Source organism: Manis javanica, chromosome 17 (genome assembly GCF_040802235.1).
Source record: "Manis javanica isolate MJ-LG chromosome 17, MJ_LKY, whole genome shotgun sequence".
In the NCBI taxonomy this organism is placed as follows: domain Eukaryota; kingdom Metazoa; phylum Chordata; class Mammalia; order Pholidota; family Manidae; genus Manis; species Manis javanica.
In genome coordinates, this window is record NC_133172.1 from 1,805,914 (window position 1) to 1,832,969 (window position 27,056).

General features: G+C 54.7%; 1 protein-coding gene across 1 annotated transcript; it reads right to left on the reverse strand.

Moving 5' to 3' along the window:
- Nucleotides 1-7,970: 7,970 nt before the first annotated feature.
- ZNF71 (zinc finger protein 71) lies at nucleotides 7,971-25,250 on the reverse strand. The gene is made up of 5 exons (XM_073226778.1): nucleotides 25,160-25,250; nucleotides 20,901-20,968; nucleotides 15,664-15,706; nucleotides 15,389-15,514; nucleotides 7,971-10,204 (listed from the first exon to the last, which is right to left on the reverse strand). The coding sequence occupies exons 2-5, from the start codon at nucleotides 20,931-20,933 to the stop codon at nucleotides 9,306-9,308; spliced, it is 1,101 nt and encodes a 366-aa protein (XP_073082879.1). The 5' UTR covers nucleotides 20,934-20,968; nucleotides 25,160-25,250; the 3' UTR covers nucleotides 7,971-9,305.
- Nucleotides 25,251-27,056: the final 1,806 nt, after the last annotated feature.

Sequence of the window (27,056 nt, forward strand, 5' to 3'; positions counted from 1 at the left end):
ACCCCAGTGTAGTAAGGGGAAATGCATATACAGATGGTGATAATAAAAAATAGTAACAATAATAAAACATTTATATATCCCTCCCCATATGGCAGGTGCTGTTTTAAGGGATTTACTTATACTGACATGTTGAAAACTCATAATGACCCTAGGACATGAGTACTTTATCCCCATCTTCCAGATGAGGAAACTGAGGCACAGAGATTAAATCACTTGCCGAAAGCCACAGAGGGTAAGTGGCAGAGCTAGGGTTCGAACCCAGGTAGCTGGCCCCTGCAGCCTCACAGTTCGCCCGCCTAGAGTGACAGGTGCCAACAGTGAGTGGTCAGAGGAAGAGGGCTTGGTCCTCTCCAGGGCCCTGTGAACCGGGTCAGGGGTGGTGGCAGAGGAAGCCGAGGCAGCACTGGGCGGGGGGAGGCATGGCAAGCGCTCAGCGCTGGGGACTGACTTCCCTGTCCCCTGGGGCCTTTTCATCTGGTAGCAGGGCTGGACCCTGAGTGTAAGCTGGGACCTGGGGCAGTTGGAGGGGGTGTCGGGGTGGATCCTGGGTCTGGGGCCTGGGGATGTCCAGGCAGAGCGAGCCTGGGTCTGAACCCTCCTGGGAGGTGGTCCCAACTCCCCACTTCCCCAGCCACACTGTGAGGACCAGCGTCCGGGTAGCGTGAGCCCATGGGTGTGTCTGCCCCCACGTGTTTCTGTGATAAGGGCAGGCGTGTGGGGGAGGTCATGTGCACAGCTAGGTTGCTGTGTGTGGATCCAGGAGGCAGGGCTCAGCCTGGTCCCTCACTGTCCCCCCTTCCACCACAGCCACGGTGGCCCCCAGATTCAGTGGCACGTCCCCTGGTCACCACAGACAGTGGAGGGATGGCTGCCCAGCTGCTGTCTGAGGAGGCCCTGGGGAGTCATGTCCCCTCGTTCTCCTCCTGGTCACTTAGGCTGGGAGGCTGACCGTGCTTCTGCTGACCCAAGCCCCCTCCAGGGCCTGGACTCTTACCTGGGGATGCATTGCCGTGAATACCACGTAATGCCGAGACCTGTGAGACCTTGTAGAGAATCACAGAATCCAAGGATGGCCTTGGGGACTGCAAAGCAGCCCTCAAACTGGGACCCAAGCCAGTCCCAGCCCTGGGGTATTAATGGTTATCCTAGTCACAGCTCACATTTCTTGAGCACCTACTGTGTGCCCAGCACATGCTGGGCGGGAGGGGTCCTCCCTGGAACGACCCCACCCCTTCCAGCGCCCAGCAGGTGAACCACAAGTCTTTGTGGTTTCAGGAGTTGGTGACCTTCAAAGACTGGTTGTGGCCTTCGCCCAGGTGGAGCGGCAGCCGCTGGAGCCGGCGCCGGCAAACCTGAGCTCGTTGGGTAGTGGGGGTCTTCGGGGGCCTCCTCCTGGTCCAAGCAGTGCGTTCTCACGAGCGAGGGAGCCCGGGGTCCCTTTTATGAGGGCACCCATCCCGCCATGAGGGCTCTGCCTTTGGAACCTACTCAGCTCCCAAAGGCCCCGCCTCCTAACACCATCCCTCGAGGGGTAGGATTTCAGCATATGAATCTGGGGGGACACAGTCAGACCGCGGCGCCGGCCCAGCAGCCCCTAACCTAGAGCCCCTGGAAGTGCTGGAGGGGCTTCTCTTTGCTTTCCCAGCCCGCACCTCCCCAGCTCCTGGCGCAGGCCAGTCGGGTGACGTTCGTGGTTTCGGTCGCCTGCAGGGGTCGGGGCCCGAGCGGGACCACCCAGAGCAAGCGGCGCCCGCAGCAGCGTCCCCGCGGCCGCCCTGGAAGGGCTGGGAGGCGGCCGCCCCGGCGCTGTGCGTCAGGGGAGGCGCGGAGGCCTTGAGGAGGCCCGCCGAGCGCCCGCGGAGACCCCCAGCCGGGCAGTCCCCCAGGGAGGGCCCCCCGGTGTGAGCCGCGCAGGCCCGACTGGCGAGCGGGGAGCACCGCGCGTGCAGGGAGGCGGGAGGCTTGCGCGGGGCGCCGAGCTGGCGGAGCTCCCGCAGGAACACCACGGCCGCCGGGCAGCGGCGCGCCCACACGTCCGGGCGCCTAGAGCCGCTAGGCCTCCAGCCCGCTCGCCCACCCCGCGGGGCGCCGGCGCGTGCCCCCTGCGAGCCGCCCTGCAAGGGCGCCCGCTGCTGCCGCTTTCACCCCATCACCAGCCAGGCGGGCCGCCAGCGCCTCCACACCGCGGAGGAGCCCCTCGTGGGCGGCGTGTGGCGCAGGCGCTTCTCCAAGCGCTCCTCCCTCCCTGCTCGGGCCCCGCGGGCCCAGGCCCCCGGCGTGCGGGGTGTGCGGGAAGGCGAGAAGTCCCGCCTGGTCACCCACGCACACGGGCGAGCGGCCTTTCCGTGCCCGCAGGGCGGCGAGGCCTTCAGCCACAAGGCGCACGTGTCCGTGCACCTGACGATCCACACCGGCGAGAGGCCCCACCGCTGCCATCCACAGCGACGGAAGGCCCTTCCAGGGCGGCGTGTGCCGCAAGGCCTCCGTGGGCAAGGCCACCGTCGTCCTGCACGGCCGGATCCACGCGGGAGAGAAACCCTAACCGCGCGGGCGGGGTGGCAAGGCCTTCCGTCCGGCACCAGCCCGCGCGGACGGCGCACCGGAGAATCCGCACCGGGAGAGGCCCTGCGAGTGCAGGGCGTGCGGCAGGGCCTTCGGGGGCATTGGGAACCTCCCCTGCCCCCAGAAGACCCACAGGGCCGGAGGGTGCCTGCCTTCCTCCCGAATCGCCACCACTGAGCATCGGCTGATGCCCTAAGAGCGGCAGAGTCAACCCTGTAGAGTTAACCTCCAGACGGCAAGGGATACCCCCAGGGCTGGTGCCACGTCCCAGAGCAGGGGGTGAGGACCAGGGCAGCAGGGCCTGCCGCACGGTGTGCACAGGGCCGCCCCTTGGGTTCACGTCTTGAAATTCTTAATAATCTCTCAACAGAAGGCCCCATATTTTCCTTTTTTAAGCAGACTCTGAAAACTGTCTGGAGTCTAGATAAGAGATCAGACTGTGAGCAGGCCAACCAAGCCTGCAGGGCCAGACCTGCCTTTTGCACTGCCTGCAAGGTGAGAATGGTTTTCACGTCCTTGAAGGGCTGTAAGATAGAATGGAAAGAATACAAGGCAGAGCCTGTGTGACCTGCGGAGCGTTAGGTATTTGCTCTCCGGCCTCTGCAGCAAAAGCTTGCCAACGTCTGGCCATCCACCAGCGGTCACTCTGCAGCGTGCTCGCACAACCCCGCTGGGCCTCCTCGTCTCTACAGTGGTTCCCTGGGGACGGCTCCTCTGCATAAAGGGTGGGAGGGATCAGGGGATGGGACCCCTCCATTCTCTCCTGTATCTCCAGGCCTTATGGTGGAAAGACCAGCCGCTGTCTGTGGTCCTGAGTCCCACCTGCTCCGGATCACCGGTGATCTCTGTACCTAGCACTTTATCCAGAACAGAATGAACTTGACTCCTGGATGAATGGCCGCCTGTTCACCACACGATCTGGGTGTCTCTTGCGAGGCAGGTGTGCCCGGTGGAAGCTTCTGGTAGCTCACTCTGCACTATATCCTTGGGCTGCTATGGCAAAGTGCCACAGAGCGGGGGGCTAAAACCACAGAAACCTGTTTTCCCGTGGCTCTGGAGCTGGGATCCCAAGACCAGCGTGTGGGCAGGGCTGGTTTCCCCAAGGCCTCTCCTTGCAGATGGCCACCCTCTTGCTGCCGCTCCAGAGCGTTGTCCCTGCCCGCATGCACACCCCTGGCGTCTCTCTCTGTCCTTATTGGATTAGGGCACACCTATATGACCTCATTGAAATTGTCACACCTCTAGAGGCCCCACCTCCAAATGCAGTCACATTTTGAAGTTACTGCATGTTCAGATTTCAACATATGAATTTGGAGGGAACACATTCAATGGGTGACATCCCCCAATGGCTATAACTACAAAGTTATAACGCCTTGTAACTGTAGCTGATGATGTCCCGTGGTATTGACGAGCATGAACGGAGCACCCACCTTGCCCGTCGGGTGGCAGGAGGGCCAGCCTCCCCTCAAACTGCTCATTCATCCTCCATGGTGTGCAGCCGGCCCTGGGACACTCCCCACTCGCATTCGGGAGGTGGCACAGATGCCCACCTGTGGAAGGTGAGTTGGGGGGGAGGCATCCAGAATCGGCTGCCCCTGTGCCACTTGCCCGTCCCCTGTCTGCCACCTGGATGCCAAAAGCCCAGGGCATCTCCTGACACAGTGGGAGAAGATAGTGGGGAAAGCCTGGCCCCTGAGTCACCCGTGGAGTATATCCTCCTGCAGATCGGCTGTGAGGGGTATCACCTTCGGGCTCTGTTACTGCGTCTGGTCCGTGCTGGCCCAGGTCTGTGACCTCCCCCATCACCTCCACCTTGTGCGGGAGTTCTGGCATAACCCCATTTAACAGGTGAGGAGACACCCAGGGAGCTCAGCGATCGCCAATTGGTAAGTGGCAGAACCGGAATCCCCAACCCCAGACAGAGCCCACTTTGACCCCTCGGCGACTGCACAGGCCACAGGCCAGGGGCCAGTCCGGGTCTTCCCCCAGATGCAGTCTGTGTGGCCTGTCCAGTTCTGGCCCAAATAGTGTTTCTCAGATAAACATGGGGTTTTGGTGTCATTCAGAGAACAGAGACGTCGTGCATAGAAGGCCTGGCTTTCCAGCTCCGTGATGAGCGAAGTGCTCTGAGTCTTGTTTCCGTCCGCTGAAAAACTGGGATAAGAGTAATGCTCCAGGTAGTAATCATTTATGTATTCATGAGTATTTATGGATTATTTTATTATGGACAGTAAGACTATCATTGAGGCTGTGGGTGAGGCATCCATTGGAAAATGTGCGTGCATGACTCGGAGCGCTTCATGTTTACAAGAATCCCACCCAGCATGTCGGTGGGGGTCAGTGGGGGGTCTGGTTTAAGAGTGGATCGGTTTCCTGTATTCCCAGAGCCCCCTGGCCCTCCCTGGGGGGCTTGCTTGTGCCCTCCATGGGTTCCTGCAGGACGGGGCCCTTCCTCCCGTCCCTGAGGCTGTGGGTTGGAGTCCAGCCTCCCAGTCCGATCATTCCCAGGCCAGGAATCCAGGGCTGCGAGGGGTGGTTGGCCGGCCCAGGAGAACCCTCCTCGTACCCTAGGGAGGGTGTGCTGGCTCCTGAGGCTCTGGTGGGGTCCCCAGCAGTGGGGCAGCACCCGGGCAGCGAAGGGGAAGGGCTGCTTCCCTCCACCTGAGTGCCCTCAGGCTGCCTCTTGGCCAGAAGCTGGCAGGGAGCCTTGCCTAGCCATCCACACTGAGAACCAGTGGGGGAGACTGGCTCTGGCTGGGGTGCCAGGGTATTAATCATGCCTTTTCTTTTCTGATGCTCTGACATCCTGGGGCCTTGCTGACTCTGGAGAGGCTGCCCCTTCCAGGGTAGCTAATGCCCAGAGAATGGAAATTCTTGGCCTAGAGATGGGAAACAGCAGGCCTATAAACACAATTTCAAATGCAAACCGACCCATTAGGGCCCACACCCCAAGAACTGCCTCTGTGGGGCTCTCACGCTCCCCCCACTATCCCCCCAGGGCAGGTACCAGACCACTCAGCCCCGGGGCCCCAGAGACCACTGAGATGATTCTGACCAGTGACCCCCGGCCTGCCTGCTGCGCCTCACCCGATCCTTCCTTCACGGGGCTGTGGATGCGGGGGTGAGGGGCACGGGCTGGACCCAGGTCTCCAGCGAATAGGCTGGGTCAGGAAGGCAATGGGCTGCTTCCCAGGAAGACTCACGCCCTTGGTCACGGCCCAGGTGCCAGCATTTATTGAGGGCCTAGCGTTGGCTCATTCATCGAGCATTTACCGAGCACCCTCGATGCACCAGGCACGAGTCCTAAAGGCGAGCAAACTGGACAGACCCAAAGCTCTGCCCTCCTCCTAATGAGGAAGACGACGGCAGAGAAATAAAATGGGCACTAAGAAGGCCTGCAGTCTGAGGAGGAGTACGAAGCAGGGGGCTGTGGCCACAGGGCGATGGTGCCCTGCAGGGCCCCGCAGGGAAGCGAGCCACGTCTCACTGTCCCCCACCTCATGCATGCCCCACTCTACAGCTCCGGGGTACCCGTGTCGTGTAGTGACTTACCCTACTATGTATCTTCTTAAATACACATCTTTTATTATACATACACATAATGCATATTACATAAAATAATAGATGATACAATTATATAACTACATATTACATAACAATATTACATATAACATATATATGTATAATGTTAAGTATGAGCGGGAAAAGCACGCACTTCTCCTGTTTCCCCCACACCAACCAGTTCTATGACACCAGCTGGGAGTCCTGTCATTCAACTTGAGTATCTACCTGGAGAGCATCAGGTCCCCCAGGGTACGGCTCAGACCTGCAGTATCGCCCCCACACCCACCCGAGATGCCAGTCACAAGTCCAGGCTGCCCCCTGCACTTCTAACCGACCGGTCATAAACCAGACGTGCCCACAACCTTCCCTGGGTCCCACTAATTTGCTAGAGTGGCTCACGGACTCAGAGAAACGTTTTAGTCACGGGATCAATGGCCTATCAGAGCGCATATGATAAAGGACGCAGAAGAGCACACAGGGTGGGGTCCGGGAGGGACCCGAGCGCAGCGCTTCTGTCCCCGTGGGCTGGGGGTGGCCCCCTCCCAGTACGAGGATGTGCTCACCACCCGGAAGCTCTCTGAACCCCCGCTGTGGAGGCTTCCTCAGCAGGCATGGTGGGCCATCTACCGTAGGTGTTCCCTCCGCCACCTCGGGAGAAACGCTGCTGAGCTTCCGGCGCCTCTTTCGGGCCCTTCGGGACGAATCCCACCTGCCCGATCACAAGCTCCTGTTCTCCCTTCCTTGGGTCTGTCCGAACGTGGGTCATGTAATCGGGACACCACGTGCCGCACCCGCCGCATCCTCCCCGCGGCCCAACACCCTACCCTGTTTCACGCTTTTGCCTCATTCCCTGTGTCCTGGCCCTGGAACGCGAGCCCCGCCACATGGAGGCCTTGGTTTCATTTGGAGCGGACCCATCGCCAGCTTCCAGATCTGCGTCCTGGTGCTCAGTAAATGCGGCTGAAGGGGTGTCTGCCAGGCTCCTGATAATTCCCCAGCGGCTCCTGTCTGAGGCCTCGGTTTCCCCATCCCATCCCAGTTTCCCAGAGCGAGTGAAGTGGTGCGGATGGAGGTCCTCCATCCTTTCCCACCTTATGAGAGAATTGGAAGGGCGCAGAGATGTCTGGCAGGGTGAGGCTGCCTGTCTCACCTCGTGAGCAGGGGTGAAGATGCCAGCAGACTGGGCACTGGACGGCACAGGAGACAGTGGCTGTGGGCACAGCTGCCAGAGACCCGGCCTCTGGGCTCTCCAGGGGCCTGAGGGGCCACAGGTCCTGTGTGTTCGTGTTAGTAGAAGACCCGTGTCCCATGCCCCGTCTTGCCTGCACGAACTGACCCAACAGCCTATCACGCGGAGCCTGATGGGCGCCTCCACCTGGCCCCAGACATACCCCCGGTCGGCACTTCCCACCGACACCATGCTTGGAGCGCAGTCAGCTGCTGACGGACTACGAGGCGATTCGGCCACTTAGGGTCCAGGTCCCAAGACTCCCGCCCCAACCAGCCTCATGCGGTGTCCACCCAGCTCGGCTCAGCCCTGTGCCAGTTGCATCCCCAATGGGTGGCAGCAGGATGTACGCAAATGACTACAAGGAGTGGGGCAGGGTTTGGGTTTTCTTTTATGAAAACAAAGAGAATGAGAGAGGGAGGGGGAGAGCATGAGGAGGAGGCCCTCATGGAAAGGGGGAGCCGGAGAACCGCAGCTACGGCCCTAACGCTTCGTGTCCTGACCAAACCCACCGACGCCCACGAGGCTGCCAGACATTCGACCTGCCCGCCATGATGATGCACGTCTGAGTGACTGCTTTGCCTACTTGCAACAGAAAGTGAGCTTACTATGTGAATGATTTTTAAAAACGAATTATTTATTCTTTGTGTACACCAGTGTCAGGAAGTGCGGGACATTTGGAAACACCAGGACATCTGTGGTGAGCAGCACAAAGGGTTAAAATAAAGGGTGGCGTGGAAGACACCAGAGAAAGGAGACTGGGGGAACTCCTGTAAACTTCAGGTCGGCCTTGGGAAACACCCGGAGGTGCCCTCAAGTTTAGCTTCAAAAATAACCCTAAGAACGGATGGTCTGCCCCAACGCGCTTGCTCCTTCAGTCCCCAAGTATTTACACTTGAATGCCAAGCCTCTGGCTTTTCCCCGCCTGCCCCTCTCTCCACAAGCACTGAAGCGGATTTTGACAGGGCAACTGGTACCTGTATTTTTCTGCAGCTGATGACTATTCAAAATGACATTGGTCTCCGGCATCTGAAGTGGCTACTGTTATTTGCTAATTCAAAAAAAAATTGTACCCCTCACAAACAACTTGCCAACTTCCACGCCACTGGCTGGGGGCTTCCAGCATATTTGGTAAGAAGTTCACGGGGGTGCCAGGCTTGGGAAGGATGCAGCCCCTCTCGTGCCTACCCTGCCCAGGAAGCTCGCAGGTGGAGACTGTAAGGCTGGAGGCACCGGAGGGAGGGGTGAGCACGTCAGACCCTGATGACATGACAAAGTCCCCGGCTGCTGCCCCCTCCCAACCTGAAAAGGGTGCCTCAGGCTGGCCAATCCTCGCGCCGCCGTAAATCTAAGCTCTGCCTCCCCCTGCCTTCTTCAAAAACTCGCTGCCTGCCCTGCTGGGCGCGACTTCCCCGACCTGTGACTAGCCAGACCGGGGAACATCGCCTGGGATTGTGCTCAAATAAACTGCCTGGCCCTTTGTTGCCTCTCGTCACCTGCTTATTTCGGTTAGAATTTATCTTACAGAGACCGCCTGCTTCTCAACTGGCTCCAGGGTGTGTGGCTAGGGAGAAATGTCCTGTGTTCACTGCGGGAGACCCGGGGCCCTTGAGGCGTCGTCCAAGCTCTTGCAACGATTTACCCAGAGACGTGGTGTGGAACCGGATGCCCTCGCGTCCTGGCGCTCCGTAAGCTGCCAGCCTCAGGGAACCACCCGTGTTCCCTGAAACAGCAGCTGCACAGGGCCTTGCTGACCGCTGGCACAGGCACGCGCCCCGTAGGGCAGGAGCCTGTCCCACGCCCCCACTCTGGGAGCCGCTGCGGCGGGCCTCGCCTCACACCGGCCACCCGGGGCTCCCATGTCAGAACTTCCCGGGCGGAGGGCCTGCCAGGTGTGGGTTCTGGGGCGCACTATGGCAGGCCCCCTAGGTGTGGATCCTCGGGTGTCACGTCAGGTTGGTGTTGCGGCCGAAGGCCTTGCTGCACTCGCCGCAGCTGTAGGACCCACCAGCTGTGGGTCCTCTGGGGGACGGTGAGCGAGGAGTTCTTGATGAAGGCCTTGCCCCACTGGCCACACCTGTACGGCTTCCCCCCGGTGTGGATGCGCTGGTGCTCCATGAGGTAGGCGCTCTGGCCGAAGGCCTTGCCGCACTGCGCGCACGCGAACAGCTTCTCGCCCGTGTGCGTCCGCCGATGCTCCGTCAGGTGCATGTTCTGGCTGAAGGCGCGCCCGCAGTCGCCGCACACGTATGGCCTCTCCCCGGCGCGCGTGCGCTGGTGCACGACGAGATGCATGTTCTGGCTGAAGGCCTTGCCACACACGCCGCAGGTACGGCTTCTGGCCGGTGTGCACGCGACGGTGGATGGTGAGCGAGGAGCGCTCCATGAAGGCCTTGCCGCAAGCGGCGCACTGGAAGGGCTTCTCCCGGGTGTGGATCCGGCGGTGCTTCAGCGGGGACGAGCTCCGGCCGAACGCCTTGCCGCACTCCGTGCAGCCAAAGGGCTTCCCCACCGCGTCCGGCGTGGAGGGCGCCAAGCCCCTCGGGATGCTCTCCCTGCGCATGCCCAGCCGCCGGGCCCCCTCCTCTCGGGGGCTCGCGCGGCGGGGAGCCCAGGGCAGGGCCGCGGCTGACCGAGGCCCGAGGCTCACACCGCCCGGGGTCCAAGGCCCGGGCCGGTCCCGCGCGCTCCGCACAGGCCCTCGTGCTTCCCGCGTCCACATGCCCCCAAAGGCGGGGACCCACGCGCCGCTCCTCTCAGGTCCCTGCGCGACCGCCCCGACCAGCGCTCTGTCTTCCGCAATGACCTCCTTGGGACCCGATTCTTTCATTTCAGGTCTAGTCTCCAAGTCTGGCGGGAAAGAAGACGACATACACGTGGTTAGCAATGCTGGGAGGCCTTCCGAGGCGGGGCGAGCGCGCCCCAGGGCGCAGACTGAGCAGCCTCCCAGTGGGCCGACGCGCGCGGGCATCAAGGAAGCGGGTCTGCACAGGTGAGCAGAGAGCCGGAGGGGCGCCCTGGCGGGGTGGCGGGGACGCCTGAGCGCCAACAGGCGGGGCAGCGGTGGGGAGGCCCTGGCAAACCGGAGGAGGGGCTTCGGCCGTGAGTCCCTCACTTCCGGGTTCATCCCCAGGCCCCGGCCTGCTGCGCTTCTCACAGCGCCTGTTTGTTAGAGGTGACGAACGGTTGGCTGGGTTCCCGGCAGGGCCCGGCCCTGCCTCCTCGGCCCCCGCCGGCCGCGACGCGGCCTGCCGGAGCCCCGCGCGCCCCTCTCCCAGCGGCAGCAGGTGCCCCTTGGAGCTGGTCCCAGTCCCTGCGCTCCCTGCACTGTGGGGAGCGGGCTATGCCCTTCCCCCACTTGCCGATGTGGCGGGAATAGAGAACAAAGAACATTCTGTTTACGCATTCCATGAGCAGCGAACGGGAGCCCTGCTGTAGCTCCGTTGGTAGAGCATGGGACTCTTAACCTCAGAGTTGTGAGTTCAAGCCCAACTAGGAGCGGCAGAGGGAAGTAGCCGGGTAAGTGGCTGGCGACACGTGGGAGCGTCACCCTCCCAGTTCTTTTTTTCTTTTCTTCGCCCCCCGCTTCCGCACTTCAGGACCGCGTCACTGCACACCCCTTCCCTGGTGGTCGCAGCCGTGCCGTGGCTCCAAGCCGCCCGGGTGGGCCCCAGGACCACCGCGTTAGGCCCCTCCCCTAACCGCACCGGCGCTCAGGCTGCGCCCGGGGGCCTGGATGTCGGCATCTGTGCGCCCAGGCGTCCCCAGTTTACGCCTGGCACCGACGCGCGCTCCGAGCTCCGCTTTGGAATATCCAGGGGCCTACCTGGCGGCGCTCGTGGGTACCGCAAGACATCTCATCGGAACCTCCGCCCCCCACCAAGGATAAAAAGAAATAGTTCATCAAAGGCACAACAAATTAGAACAGAAGGACCAATACTGTGTGATTCCACTCCCATGAGGCCCCTACCAGTGTCAGGTTCACGGGGCCGGAGGGCGGGGTGGCGGGCCCCGGGGAGGGGTGGGGCCTTAGTGTTTAATGGGGACAGAGTTTCAGTTCTGCAGGTGGAAGAGAGGCCGGGAGGTGGGTGGCGACGGCTGCCCAGCAGAGTGAGTGTACTTAATGCCATTGACCTGCACACCTAAAATGGGTAAGATGGTAAATTTGATGTTATGCATACTTTACCACAGCTTAAAAGACCGAGCAGTCATCCTTGACTCCTGCCATCACTCCCACCACTCAGGATATCAAAAGGGCCACTGGACACAGAGAACAGCTCAAACTGGACCAGATCTCTCCATCACCATGGCCAAGGAGCCAGTCGGCCACCGAGGACTTCCTGCCCAAGATGTGGCAGCAACTGCCACCCCTGCCCCTCTACAGCACACGCTGCCCTCCGCCCTAAGGAGGCCTTACCAGCTAGACCGAACCCCCCAGCTCCTGCCCAGTGCTGAAAATCAGGGCCAGTGCCCTCCCACAGCGCACAAGGGCCCTCAGGACGGGGCAGGGGCAGGAGAAAGGAGGCCACCTTCCCTCCATGGACTAAAACCCTTCAGGAAGGACCATCAGGAAAACAGCAAACACCCGACTCTCATCTGGGAGAACTGACAGCGCAGCTCGACGTCAGCCACACTGAGACGAGACCCCCACGGTGCCTTTCCCCAGTCAGATCGGCCAAGAGGGCGTGCGCGGCTGGCGACAGTCCACGTGGACACGCCTGCCTGCGGTCAAGGGAATGTTAACAGGACCGTGTCCGCAGATGCCGTTTCGGCAAAACACCATTCATTCCTTTCATCTGCGTGCGGATTTTTTTTCATGGTGGTAGATTTCTTGTCCTTCATAGTTTCTTTTCCCATATTGTATTTTCAGTTGTTTCTGATCACAAAGTAATTCACTTGTTACTAAAACACCACAAAATAACTTATAAAATGTAAGTCTCCTGCAATATCCCCCATTTGAGTTACGTTTGGTGTATGTTTTTAGAATCTTTTTCCCATGCACACCTTTTTAAAAAATACACATACCTGTATGCACACACACATATGAACACACTTTTTTTTCTAAAATGAGGCTCTGCCCAAGATAGGGTAACAGGGACAAGATTTCCCTCCAGTCTACAGCCTAAAGCAAGCCGGGATGGGGGTGGGGAGAAAGGACAAAATATATTAAACAAAGAATTTCCAGACACTGGACATCAGGCAACAATGGGCAGTAATTCCTGAGAGGTGGAATCAAAAGGGAGGCCCTACGACCACCCAGCTCGCTCAACCGGAAAGCTTACAGCCGAGGCGTGGGGGGGAACTGAGGCCAACCCCAGTGGACAGTCCCTGAGTTGAGGAGATGGAACTGACAGGGGAAGGCAAGTGGAGGTCCCAGGACTTGGTACAGGAGAGGAAAGCTGTGCAGAAAGGGCACTCCAGAGATGGGCAAGGCCCTCCCCCCAACACTCAGATTCCTGGACAGAACATGCATAAATGGAAACTACCCAAAGCTGGGGAAAAAGCAGCTGGGAGGACTCGAAAACAGTGCCCCAAGCTGACACGGGGCCTTCTCACACCCAATAGCCATGAACTTGCACCATATGACGCCTGGCGCATTGGGCAGCACACTCAGAGGGCCTGCGGGCAGTAGGCCATCCCAGACTGACCACAGCATAAAGGCACACACAGGGCAGACTGAAGGACATGGTGTTGGTCCTATGACAGGCAGATGGACGGAACAGTCCTCTAGAATTAGGCTCACACGTACAGTCGATTTTTTTTACATAGCGCAAAGGCAATTCAGGCAAAATTTTTCAGTGGGAAAACTTAGAAATTTTCAACAAATGGTGGTGGAACAAGTGGACACCCATTTGACCAAAAAAAAAAAAAAAGATTGTGAGTAAACATTTTGCATCATTACAAAAATTAACTCTAAAGAGATCAGAGCACAAAATACAAAGCCTAAAACCATATATTTTCTAGGAACCTTGTGGCCTTGAGGCACAATCCCTAAGGAAGGTAACTGATAAACTGGACTTCCTCGAATTAAAAGCTTCTGCTCTTTAACACACAGTACTGGGGCACCTGGATATCCACATTCAAAAGAGTGACATTAGATCTCTTTTCTATGTCATCCACAGAAATTGACCCAAATGGACCAAAGGCCTAAATAAAGAGCAAAACTATGAGACTCTTAGAAGGAAAAATAGGAGTAAATTCATGGCCTTGGGCTAGAAAATGTTTTCTCGATAGGGCATCAGAAGTACAAGCAACAATAACAAAATAAAGAACTACATCGAAAATGTTAAATGTTTGCATTTTAAATGATGCCATCAAGAAAGAGAAAAGACTACCCATGGAATGGGAGAAAATATTACAAGGCATGTATCTGATAAAAGACATATCAAGAATTTGTATATAAAAAGAATATACAAAGGAATTTCAAAATTTAATAAGGAAATAACCAACCCAACTTAAAAAAAAGGGCAAAAGGCTTGAACAGATATTTCACCAAAGAGCATATAGAGATGCAGATAAGCACATGGGAAGATTCTCAGTATCAACTAAAAACTACCATGTGATAACTACACACCAATGGGAGTGGCTAAAATGAAAAAGACCAAGCATACTAAGCTCTGACAAGCACACAGAGCGACTGGAACTCCCAGGTACTGCTGGTGGAAATGCAAAATGGTATATCCACTTTGGAAAAAAGTCTGGCAGTTTCTTAGAAAGTTAAATATGCACCAATCATATGATCTAACCATTCTACCCCCTGGTGTTTACTCAAGAGAAAGAAAAGCATGTGCTTAGAGAAAAGCTTGTACATGTATGTTCATAGATATTATTTCTAATAGTCCAGAACTGGAAACAACCCAGATGTTAATCAGCAAGTGAGTGGATAGATTGTGATCTAAACATAACGCAGAACACATACCTCAACAATAAAAAGTGAATGATTGATACTTACAACATAGGTGAACTTCAAAATAATTATGTTCAGAGAAGTCAGACCAAAAGAACAGTACATGCTGTAAGATTCTAGGCACAGAGAATTCTAGAATATGCAGATTAAACTGCAGTGACATAAAGCAGACCAGTGGCTGCCTGGTGATGGAGGGTGCATGTGCACGAGGGAGGGAAATACCACAAAGGGGCACAGGAAACTTCTCGGGGTCATGGATATATTCATTATCTGGACCACGGTGGTGTTTTCCCGGGTGTATACAGATGTCAAATGCATCAAATTGTTTGCTTTAAATAAGTGCAGCCAACTATTCTTCCACAAAAGCTGTTAAAGACACGTGACTATACTCCAGTTCTGAAAGTTAGTGTTTTTCCTAACTGTGTACCAAGGGACATGCTCCCATGTTGGTGCCTATGAAGGGTGCTCACCTTTGAGGAGCTGCAGGGTTTCTATCATATCAAAACACGCTTTGACATGTTTAGTCAGTCTCGTACAGATGGGCATGCAGGTCATTCCTCTTTTTCTTCCTGTGTAAAACTTTGCACACCTATAGGAAGATTTCTAAAGGATAGATCCCTAAAAACAGAATCATTAAAACTTTGGTTGATAATGCCAAACTGTTCTCCAAAAGAGTTGCTGCAGTTTTATACCCTAAAATGAAAGAGTCCCTTTTTCCCTACACCCTCAATAGGCTATTACTTTCTTTTTCATCTCTGTGTACTTTATGGGCAAAAAAACATTTCACTGGCTCAATCTGTATTTCGTTTGACTGTTAGTAAGGTTTCAATATCTTTTATAAGGTGTAACTGTATTTCTACATCTATGAATTGCCAGCTCATAAGTTTGGTCAACATTTCTATTATTCAGTCTTTTTCTTATTTATTCCTAGGAGCTCTTTCTATAATTATAATCCTGACAGTTATGCATGTAGTAAATATTATTTCCCATTTTACTACCTATAAACTTTATGTTGAGCTTCAAGTGATTTCAACTTTTATGTAGTCAAATCTGTCAAACTTTGTATTTCTCTGTGCTGCTCAAGTGACAGGCTGATGGTGAGTGCCTCAGTGAGGCTGCCCGCTTACCCAGCGAGACCAGGTTCCTGTAGGTCTCCAGCATCACATCTCTGCACAGGTTCTTTTGGGCAGGCTGCAGCCGCTGCCACTCCTCCTGGGGGGAGTCCGCGGCCACATCCCTGACGTCACTGACTCCTGCAAGAGGAAACGCACAGCCCCCCACTGTGGGGCCCTCCTTACGCAGGTCTGGAGAAATGGCCAGAAAGGCTACGAGGATTTAGGGAAGGCACACAGGATGTATCTGAAGTGATTTCAACAAGGTGTGGGCTCACGAAGGGACTGACCACTCCCAGCTTTCTTGGTGGCTGTGTATCTTGGGATGGTCCCCTGATGACAGAGAAATAAAACAAGCACAAGGTTGTTCAGAGCAGATAGTCACAGATTTGAGAAACAGAAGCGATCAAAGGTGAGACCCTGACCCAGTGGTTTGACAGGTGCACTAGGAGCCCAGCAAAGGCAGAATCCTGGGTGGAATCAGTGACTCAGCAAACCCTCGAGCCCCTACTAAGCTCTGGGCCCTGAGCTGGGTGCTGGGACACGGACACGGAAGGTTCAAGCAGGTGATGGGAAAGGCAGACAGAAATAAACATAACTGACCCACGGTCTGGTCAACACCACCATGAAGGTATGAACAAAACCTCTAGGCGCCTGAGCAAGAGCAGCCTCAGGGTGTATCCAGGAAGCCTTTGGAAAGGTGACACTGAACGGTGTTGGGGGAGAATTAGTGTAGTACTTAAGCCCCTGTGGGGAGAGTCTGGAGGAGGGAAGAGTTTGGACCAAGACCTGAGGCTTAACGGGCAGATTGGGCCCTTGTGGGGTGGTGAGGAGTTCATGGGGTGGGGGTGTAAGGGCCTTCCAGCCGATGCCGCCAACCCCGTGGATGGAATGAACATGGCTGAGCGCAGATGACGGTGGTGACGATGTCCTCAGTCCTAACAGTGACAATGCTTATTGATCAACACACAGTTGCTGGGTGCCAGGTACTACCTAAGTGCCTGTTACAGGCTGAATTATGCCCCCTCCCACAAATTCATATGTTTAAGTCCCAACCCCCAGCAGCTCGGAAGGGGACCTTATGTGGAAACAGGATTGGTGCCCATGTAATTAGTTAAGACGAGGTCACACCAGAGTAGGGGGGGCACTTACCCCAATACAGCTGGTGTCCTTATAAAAAGGAGAAATCCAGATATGGGGGTGCACACAAGGAGAACGCCACGGGAAGGTGGAGTGGCACTGTCACGGCCAAGAACTGCTAGGAGCTGGGAGAGCCCTAGAGCCGAACCTCCTCTGAGCCCTCGAGGGGCGCCCCCGTCTGCCGACACCTTGAATTCGGACTTCTTGGCTCCAGAACTGTGAGCGAGCATTTCTGCTGTCCGAGCCCCCGGACTGCGGTGCTTTGTCATGGCAGCCTCGGCAGACCGGTGCGCCTGTCTCGCTCATTACTGTGCCCCCGTGATCAGAACAATGCTGTCATACACTAGGTGCTCAATAAGGAGCTCCTGAATGAATACGCGGCTCAATGAGTAAAGGTGATGAGAAGATTCAATGAGTTGGGGCTCAGAACAGTGCACGGCACACAGCAGGCGTTCGGTAACCACCAGCTGCGGCTACAGCTACCCTCAGGTCCTCGGCTCTCGGCTCCCCGAGCCACCCCACCCAGGGCCCTGAGCCCTCCTCGAGAGGGCGCCCCACCTGCTGCCCGGCCCTTTCGGGATCCCGAGCCTGCCGGCGCCCTGGGCGCATGCTGGCCTCCTCTGCTTCACAGGCCACCACCACTCGACAAAGAGGCGGCACAGGGCAGAGGCTGGAGCCTGGGCTCCGTAGCCTGGCGGCCTCTGACTAACTCCTGGATCCGTTCCTCCCCTGCTGTGTTTCACCGGGCAACTCTCTTAACCTTTCTGAGCCTCGTTTGCTCAATGGGCTCATGACAACAATGCATGTCTGGTTCCGGCACAGTGGCTGGTATGGCTGGAGCAAGCGCTTGATGAATGTCAACTCTGGCAATTATCATTTGATTAATTTTGACATTGTATATGTACTGTATTCATATTTATTATTATAGTTATTAATATATGGCATCATTATTCGACACACCCCTTAGTCCTTCTAATAATTCCTTTTCTTAAAAAAATGCTTTATTATGATGGGCATATGAAAAGCTGTACACATTTAATTAATACAACTTACTTAGTAAGTCTGGAAAGCGCACACGCATAAAACCATCACCTCACTCAAGGCCATAAATTTATACGTCACCTCCGAGAGTTTCCAACCACCGCCTTTCTTACTTCACTTCAATTTCTTTAACATAGTAATTCCTTTGGAAGGTTTTCCCTAAGTGTGCCCCACCTCAATGAACTTGCTCAATAAATAAATTTTTTACTGAGCAGGCTCTGTGTGCCGAGGCATTTAACAGAGAGATAGAAGTCCTGCAGCCTCCGCCTCGCGGCAAAGGATGTTGGGAGGGCAGGTGCGGGCCTGCCCTCTGTGGAAGGGCCCCGAAGTGAGGTTTAACCCCAAACGTGCCAGACTCTGAATTCTTTGCGTGAAATGTCCAAGGCCACCCATTCTATTGCCTTGTCTATTTTGGTTTCCCGTCTAATGGCACAAACCTATTAGCCACAAAGGAAAACCTCACCAAATTCCAAAGGCCTGAAAACATAGAGGCCCTATTAAAAAAAAAAAATCAGAATGTAATTTCATTAGAAGTGATTAAGGGAAAAAAACACTTGAAAATCCCACCTCTAATGAAAAACAATCGGCAAGTCCTTCTAAATAATGTAGGGAAAGAAGAAATGAAGACAGCAATCATACAAGAGTTAAGAATGAAGACACGATGGTGCACCTGCCTTGGAAAGCAGTCCAATAGCTCGCTAAGCGATAAACAGAGTCGCGTGAGCCAGCAACTCCACCCCGAGGCCTGCAGCCCAGATGCAGGGCGCATGTTCGGACGGAAAGCCGCACAGTAGCGTCTGCTGCCTCACTGACAATAACCGAAACTGCCCGCAACCCAAAGGCCATCACTTAATGATGGATAAACAAAACGTGGTCTGTCCTATCTGGGCATTTTTCAGCCATGAAAAGGAATGAAGTGATGGTACTTGCTACATGTTTGAACCTCAAAAACATCATGCTCCGTGGGAGAAGTCAGACGCTAAAGCTCACCCATCGTGCGACCGTACGGAATCCCCAGAACACGCAAATCCAGACACAAAAAGCAAACTAGTGGTTGCCAGGGTCTGGGGGTCGATGGGGTAAATGGGAGCGAATGCTAATGGGTACTGATTTCTTTTTGGGGTGACAACATGCTCTAAAATTGAATGTGGTGATGGTTGTGCGACTCTGAATATACAGGAAACCAGTGAATTGTACACTTGTGGTAGGTGGGGTGTATCTCAATAATGGTGTTAAGCAGATGAAGACACGACAACCCAAAATTCACAGAAAAGTGAACTGACGCATTAATATAGCAAAATAAATTGCAGGTAGATACAAAAGATTTAAAAGTTCACTGTTAACATCCAAGCAGTAAGTGGAAAAAAGGAAGAGAACATAGTGATCGCCTTATAGATGATCTGTGGATAGAAAAACCCTTCTACAGGTTAAAGATATTGGAAGACACCAGAGGAAAGACAGATTCAATTTTAAAAACAGGGAATGCTTCTGTACACAGGAAACATAAAGTAAATAAGGAACAAAAAGCAAACGTGGGAAGAGTATTTGCATAAGTATTCGCACATACACACGCACTTCTTTATAATCTTCAAGCACACTAAGATCCCTGTAGACTGGTAAAGCACAAGGCAGACCACGTGCCTGCGCGCAGAAATGGCTAGTGAACATTTTCTAAAAAATCAAACCTCATAAATAATGCAAACAGTGCTACTCAAAGATTGGGTGACACAACTTTGTCATCTATGACACTCAGGGTTTGTATCATCTGTCATTTATATCCATTTATCCACACACCCATTTGCCATTTTTATCCAAACGAGAATAAATACCCGACAACAGCCAGCACAGTCCACCAGCGGGTGGGGACTGTCCCCCGCCCTGGTGGGAATCCACCCCGCCACACCACCTGAGGCAGCACCAGGAAGTCTGATGCGAGGCCTCACAAATGTCCAAGCCAGTATTCCTCTTGGAGTCATCGCTCCTGAAAGCTGATACAGAACGCCAGGGTGTTACGCCTGGCCATGCCCCTCCTGATGTCACTCATAACCAAGAATAACTGGAAGCAAATAAACGTCCAACAACAGAGGAACCAGCATGTAAAGCAGGTCTGACCCCTCAAGACAAAATTTCATCCATGGCATGGCCATTCCTGGGGATTGTCTTTAATGACGCAGAGAAACGCTTAGGATGAAACCTTCGATGAAATGGCTGCACATAAAAATGCTTGGCCAGGATGGTCCTTATTTTTTGCAAAACAACAGTCATTCAGGGAGAGAGAGACACACCACGCAGGCGAGACAGGAACCTTCCGGGGTAAGATGGCAGGTCACTCTGGTTCTCTCAGCTGTGTTCCGGGTCTCATCAACTTTCTGCAACGATCACGCATTTCCTTACCTTCCGAGAATTTTCTTTTACTTTCATGATAGATTATTTACCGCACTGAAAGGTGATTTTTTAAAAACTCAAACTCACCAATACCAGATGAACATTTAGGTACACTGATCATACAGCCAAAGCAAGTTATGTCTGTGCAGTTTCCAAAGGCAGGGAGATAAATCCTTACTGAATCAAGTTGAATGAAAAAAATCAGAATCAAAACGGCAGAGCCGATTCTTGGCTATTTTTTTAGAATAATAATCAGAGAAGGGAGACAAAATGAATATACAAATATACCTCTGGGTAGAGGAACTTTGTGTGAATTATACTGCTTTACCTACAGTTTACTGGGTTTTCCCCATTTTCCATAAGGACCATTTTATACATTTTTTTACTATGAAATATTTATGAAGTAAAATAAAGCTTAGAGAAAAATACCACAAACAGCCTTACAGGTACTACCCACTAAAACGTCATAAACCGGTCAGAAAGCCTGACGCCCTGCGCCCCTGCCCACGGGCCCCCCTGGAGGCAGCCGCCGTCTCAGGCCTGTGGCCTGCTCAGCAGCGCTTTGCACTCTGCCGCACACACGTGGGCGTTCACAGGACGCTCCCAGCTGTCTACCCCTTCTCAGGGTCACCGCGCTGCCCAGGCGCCTCCGAGGGGGCTTTTCCCACACCCGATGTAACGTGTTTAAGTTGTCACTGCCCAGCACCCCCACCCTCACCCCGTGCCTCCTGAGAGCCCTGAGGGCAAGACCTGTCACTCCTCAGCTGCCCTGTCCCCCCGGACTGAAGCCAGCCTCAGGGACAGGCAAGGGGCTGTGCATCATCCGTGCCTACCCGCCTCCCTCCGCGGAGCAGACACAGCTCCCGGGAGGCAGGGCCAGCTGTGGGCCCTGCAGGGGGCTGGGGGGGCCACAGGGTCACGTCTGGGCAGAAGCCCGGGTGCAAGAGGGCTGCGGACTCACCTGGGCCTCATCAGTCGGCAGCTGGGCGACCATCCCTCCAGGGCCCACAGTGACGGGGGACACACAGCCTGGGGTGGGGGAGAAAGACGATGCCCTGTGAGGCAGACGCACACCCTGTAGGAAACAGGCAGGGAGGGCACACACACCTGGGCGACCATCGCAGGCAGGGCACCCGGCAAGCGTCCCATTTAATCCTCCCAACACCCTAAAGGCTGGTACTACTTCCACCCGCCCTGTTTCTCGGATGAGGAAACTGAGGCCCAAAGAGAGAAGCCACTCGCCCACGACCGCACAGCTGAGACCAGAGCACATACGGGCCCACGTGCTTGTCGCCTTTCAAGCGCGCGCCCAGACCCCTGTGCACGCTCCCGCTCCCGCGGGCTGGGGGGCAACGGCACCCCTGCCTCCTCCCAGACCCCACTCTTGGGTCCGTGTTGGCCCGAGGCCCCACCAGGTACCCCAGCTGCACCCGACCCCGAGGATGCTTGCGCCCCGTCCCACGGGGTGACCGTGAGGTTCAACCAACAGAGACCCGGGAGGATCCGGCAGCGAGCGGCGCACGGTAAGGGGCACTGCCGGCAACTGCTGTTACCACGGCGCCAGGCAAGTCTGTCCCCAGAGCGCGACAGGGCCGCCTGGGGGCCTAGGCGGGGAGCTTGGGGCGCTGCGAAGGGTACACGCAGCCCAGCTTGATTCTCCTCCTCGTCCTACATGCTCAGGGGCAGCGGGGGTGTCCTGCCACCCCTCCTGCCCTGCCTACTCTCCCCCAAATTACAGGCCCCATAGTATCTAGCCAGAATTGCGTTTTTAATTTGTGTTAATGTTTGCCTCCTTTTATAGCCACGCCCACCAACACCCAGCTTTATTTAAATCAGTCACACAGCGAGAGGACCCCTTTGAAGTCGGTTTAAGTTAAAAAATCCAAGCACGACTCAGTGAGCCAGTTTAAAGAAAAGGCAAAGTGAAGCAGGACGGGTGGCACAGGTCAGGGCCAACTGCTGGCGTTCAAGACACGCCGGCTCAGCCCTGGCCGCGTGGGGACCCGCCGGGACTCGCGCACCGCCCGCGACGGGGAGCTTTCTGTGCCACTGCCACCTCTCACTGGACACAGGCTTTCCTTCTGCTGGGCCAGAATGCGCCTCCTAAGCCTCCAACCCCTCAGGACACCCAGACACACCCAGTCTTCTGCCCCAAAAGGCCCTTTAGCCACTGCGCTGTGTCCTCAAGCCAGAACCAGCAGGGGTGTTTCTTATTCAGAAAGGAGGTTCCTGGGCCCCTGCCCAGACCCTCTGAACCGGGGTGCGGCCCAGGCATCAGAATTCCCAAACAAGCTTCCCAGATGATTCTAATGCTTCGTAAGGAGTAAGAACCACAAGAAAACGAGTCTTTTTGAGGCCAAATGTCCCCAGTTTTAAGCTCATTGGGGGCACACACAGGACAGGTGGCAGAGAGGCCTGTGGGGCAGCCGCTGGCAGAGTCTGGGGACACCCGTACGCGCCACAGCTTGGGGAGGCCTGCTGCGGGGGGCGCCCAGCACAGGTAGACAAGGGAGGCCGCTCAACAGCCGGGCCGCACAGGATGGCCCCCCATGGCGGGTGTCGGTGGTGGGGCGGCTAAGAAGCCCCACTGAGTCACAAAGGAGCCACCCCTTCACGTCTGCAAACTCCAGGGCGCGGTGCCTGCCCACAGGAAGCGCGTGCTCCGGCTTAAAGCTCTCCAGCGGCTTCCAGGGCCTGAGACACCAGCAACGTCTTCGCAGCCGTCTTCGCAGCCCGCGCGGCCCTCACGGTCGGCCCCTGACTGATGCCCTCCGACCTCTCTCCTCCCTCTACAGGACACTTGGCCCCAGGCCCACTGGCCTTCCAACTGCTGTTCTTCCAGGGAATGCTCTTCTGCATGTGGCTCCTCCTCGCCACCAGCTCAAAGGTCCCCTTCCCTGGAGAATCCCCCTCTCCCAGGCCCCCAAGCTACAGCACCAACACTCCCCCCCATCTTCTTCGAGCACACACAGCATCAAGTGAAAACTGTCTTTTTAAAAAGTTGCTTTCCAGTTCGTCCCGTCTTCCCTCCATCAGAACGGACGCCCCAGGAAGGCACCCAACATGGAGATGAGTGAATAGATAAGCGAACTTCTAGCACCAGCGAAGACACAAAAACCAGCCCTCTCGCTGTCCCCTGCGGGAACCAAGTCCCCCACCTTTCTGGAGAGTGGGCTGGCAGTGCGCGAATCCCCAAACCCCAGCAACTGTGTTCCTGAGACACTGCCCGTGGCAATAAAAGCTCCATGTAAAAGGTTTTTAGAGAAAAAAGATGTTTATTGGAGCACTGCTCCTCGAGGCAAAAGACCAACCAGCCAACCACAAACTTGGACACAAGTAAGTGTCCATCAGTAAAGAAACGGCCAACTGCGTGGCGGGGTAGCCATACCGCGAAGGGGCAGGTGGCCTCTAGGAAGCGGTTAGTTCTGCATCTGCTGACATCTCTGCAATGCCACCGAGTGAGAAAAGCAAGGTGCCTGGTTTATACCCAACGCTAACCCCTGTGTAGAGATGAATGGGCACACATGGGTGTCTGTGCTTCTGTGCAGCATGTCCAATTCGCGGGATGGTGGGGCAAGACGGGCATCAGGTGGGGCCTCAAGGGGACAGTGTGGGAATGAGAAGGGGGTTATTGACTTGATTCCTTTGGTTGGGTCCCTGGGGGCAGTGACTGCGTATTACTGTCATAGTTTCTTGAAACAGTTTAATTTTTAAAAAGGCATTCTTTCCGGACTGGCAGTTGCTGACTCCTATCCTCACACCACGGAGTCAAGAACACTGCTCCTCTGGCCAAACGTGGACACGACCAGAGCCAACTTATACACACGCGGCCCGGAGGGCCTGGGCCCTGACACCTGTAGAACTGCAGGAATGCCTTCATCTATTTAAAATCACAAGAAAAAAAGGTGAATCTAATCCCGGATTATGTTTGTCTTTATAACAATGCAATCACAAACTATAATTTACAATTTTGGGGGGAGAGAAAGGAGCCTGTGAAGGCACAATGGCCCTGTAAGGACATGTGCATGGGGCTGGCGACCGTGGAACCTAGCGTGGCCTGAAAGATGTGTGGCTAAAAGGCAGTGGCTGCCCATCCCTCTCCTTCCTTCCATTGTTTTGAAGGGGAGAATTGTCATGGGGAAAGATCCTGCAACTTTGTCTCAGATGAGCCCAAAGAAAAAAAGGATTTGGACCCCCATTTGTGTGGTGGTTAAGTGTGGGGGCTCTGGAACCTGGATGGGTGGGTATAAAGTGATTCACTTAAAGTCTCTGAACCTCAGAGTAAAATGGGGATGATGAGGGTCCTTAACTCAGTTACTGGAGGCCTGTGAATGAGGCAGACCCACCAAAGGGCCACGCATGGCACTCTGAGGGCCCAGTACACAGTCCGCAGACAAATCAGCCCCTGGTCAGGAGCGGGTAGGGGTCTTTGATCCCCTCTAAGGGGGCACTTACAGAGGATGCAATAGAAACAGCGCCCACGTCCTGTCACCCACACACTTCCTGCCCTTCCAAGCTCCCAGCCCATCCAGGGCGTCTATGAGCCAGTCAAGGCTGAGAGAGGCAGGAAGGAGCGGGGGCATCGGGGACCCCAGGCTAGGAGACTCGTGGGGCTAGAAGGGAGACGACCCTGCTAGGCCACCTGTCCCGGTGTATACCGTCTTTCACTTGCACTTGTGGGAGGGGCACATCCAGATATTCCCCCACCCCCACTCAACCCCACAGCCACACACAAAAACATCCAGCAGCATCCAAATATGACACAGATGGACAGACAAGACAGGTAACCAGTGGGCGAGACACACCCGCCATGCTCACAGACACGCAGATAGAGAGGAAAAGCCTAGACACGGGATGGAACCGTCACACAGAGACCTCACGGACATGGGGGGAAGGCAGACACCCAGAGACGTGGACACAGGTCTTCACCAGCGATAACAGCCCCGCCAGAGACAGGCAGACTCCCACAGGCAAAGCCAAGGGCTCAGCAGGCCACCCGGGCCCACGCTGACTCAGTGGCCTCCGCACCTACGGCCAGAGGCGCGGGTCGGGCTGACGCACACGCGCTCGCACGCCCCCCCCACCCCGGGTCCGCAGGCCCCTGCCTGACCGCAGTCCTCGCCTCAGGCCTCCCCCTGCCCCGGGCGAGGGTGGGCGCAGGGCGGCCGGTGGAGGACCCCGCCCTTCCCTCTCCCGCCTCCGGCCCGCAGCGGGACTCACCGCCGCTCCGCCGGGACAATGAACGGCGCCCATTAGGCCCTCCCGGCCGCACTGCGTCTGCGCCACGGCGGACTACGTTTCCCAGAAGCCCGCGCGGCCTCCCCGCAGAGCAGAGCCCACCCGAGAGCCGCCCCGAGAAAGTGTCAGCTCTTCCCAGGACGCGTTTCCTGCACCAGCTTCAGTTCTTGGAGTTTTGTGCTTTATAAGTTAATTTACTCTCCCAGCCGAGCTACTTCCAGGGAGGGCACGCTGGGGCAGAGCCAGGCCCCGCTGGGCCCCCTGCACCGCGACCCGCAGAACGTGTGCCGTGCCCGCGTGGCCGCAGAACTGTGAGCGGCACCCCGCCCTGGGTGGTGACTAAGGGTTTTCTAAAATTAAATATTTTATTTTGATGTAAGTGTAGATTTCCACGCAGTCGTGGAAAATAATAGGGAAACCTTACAGAGATCCCGAGTACTGTCAGTCTCCCCCCAGTGGTGACATCTTGCAGTACCACGAACGGGAAACTGATGTGGACGTTGTCAAAATTTACATTTCCACCACCGCGAGGATCCCTCATATGGTCCCTAGGTTTCCTCCAGACCCCACCCTTCCTTAATCCCTGCCACTAATTTGTTCTCCTTCCCTACGATTTCATCATCTCAAAAACGTTACACTTTTTTTCCCCATAATTCTCTGGAGATTATCCAGGTTGTTATGTTATTAATAGTTCATTATTTTATTGTCTACTGATATTCCACCTTATGGATGTACCACTATTTGGGTACCACATCTGGGATGTTTCCAGTTTGGGGCTATTCCAGGTTGTTTGTTTTTAATCGTGGTAAGAGCACATAACATGAAATGTCTCCGCTAATTTTTAAGTGTACAATACAGTATTGTTAACTATAGGCACGACGCTGTACAGATCTCTAGACCTTATTCATCTCGCATAACCAAAGGTTCATACCTACTGAACTCCCCCTTTTCCCCCTCCCCAGACCCTAGCAACAACCATTCGATTCTCTGCTTCTGTGTGTTTGAATAGTTTAAGTTTCTTATACAAATGCAGTATTTATCTTTCTGTGTCTGGCTTATTTCACTGAACACAATGTTCTTAAAGTTCACCTGTGTTGTTGAATACGGCAGGATTTCCTTCTTTTTTTTTTTTTTTTTTTTTTTTTTGTACATCAAACACATTTATAAAGAAAGTAAAATGACAACACACAGAAGGGGAAATATTGCAAATTATATATCAGATAAGGGTCTTGTATCCAGCATATATAAAGAATTCTTACAACTCAACAAATAAACCAATTAGAAATGGGCAAAGGGCTTGGATGGACATTGGTCCAAAGAAGATACATGAATGGCAAACAACATGAAAAGGTGCTCAAGAGCATTCATCATTAGAAGAATGCAAATCAAAACCACAATGAGATACCACTTCACACACACTAGGAAGGCTGTAAAAAGCTTTTAAAAAGAAAAAAGAAAAATAACAAGTGCTGGTGATCTTGTGGAGAAGCTGGATTCCTCATACTCCACTGATGGGACTGCAAAGTAGAAGAGCTGTTGTAGAAAACATTTTGGCAGATACTCAAGAAGTTAAACATAGAATTACTATATGACCCAGCAATCCCACTGTTAGTTCTATACCCCAAAGAATTGAAAACAGGTGTTCTAATGCTGTACACTAATGTTTATAGCAGCACTGTTCACAGTTGAATACTACACAATTGAAACTACTCAACTCTTTACCAACTGATGAACGGATGAATAAAAGGGGGTATATCCATATAGTGGTATGTTATTCAGTCATAAAAAAGAATGAAATAGTGATTCATGCTAACAAGTAGAAGAACCTTGAAAACATAATGCTAAATGAAAGAAACCAGTCATTCATGGCCATGTATTT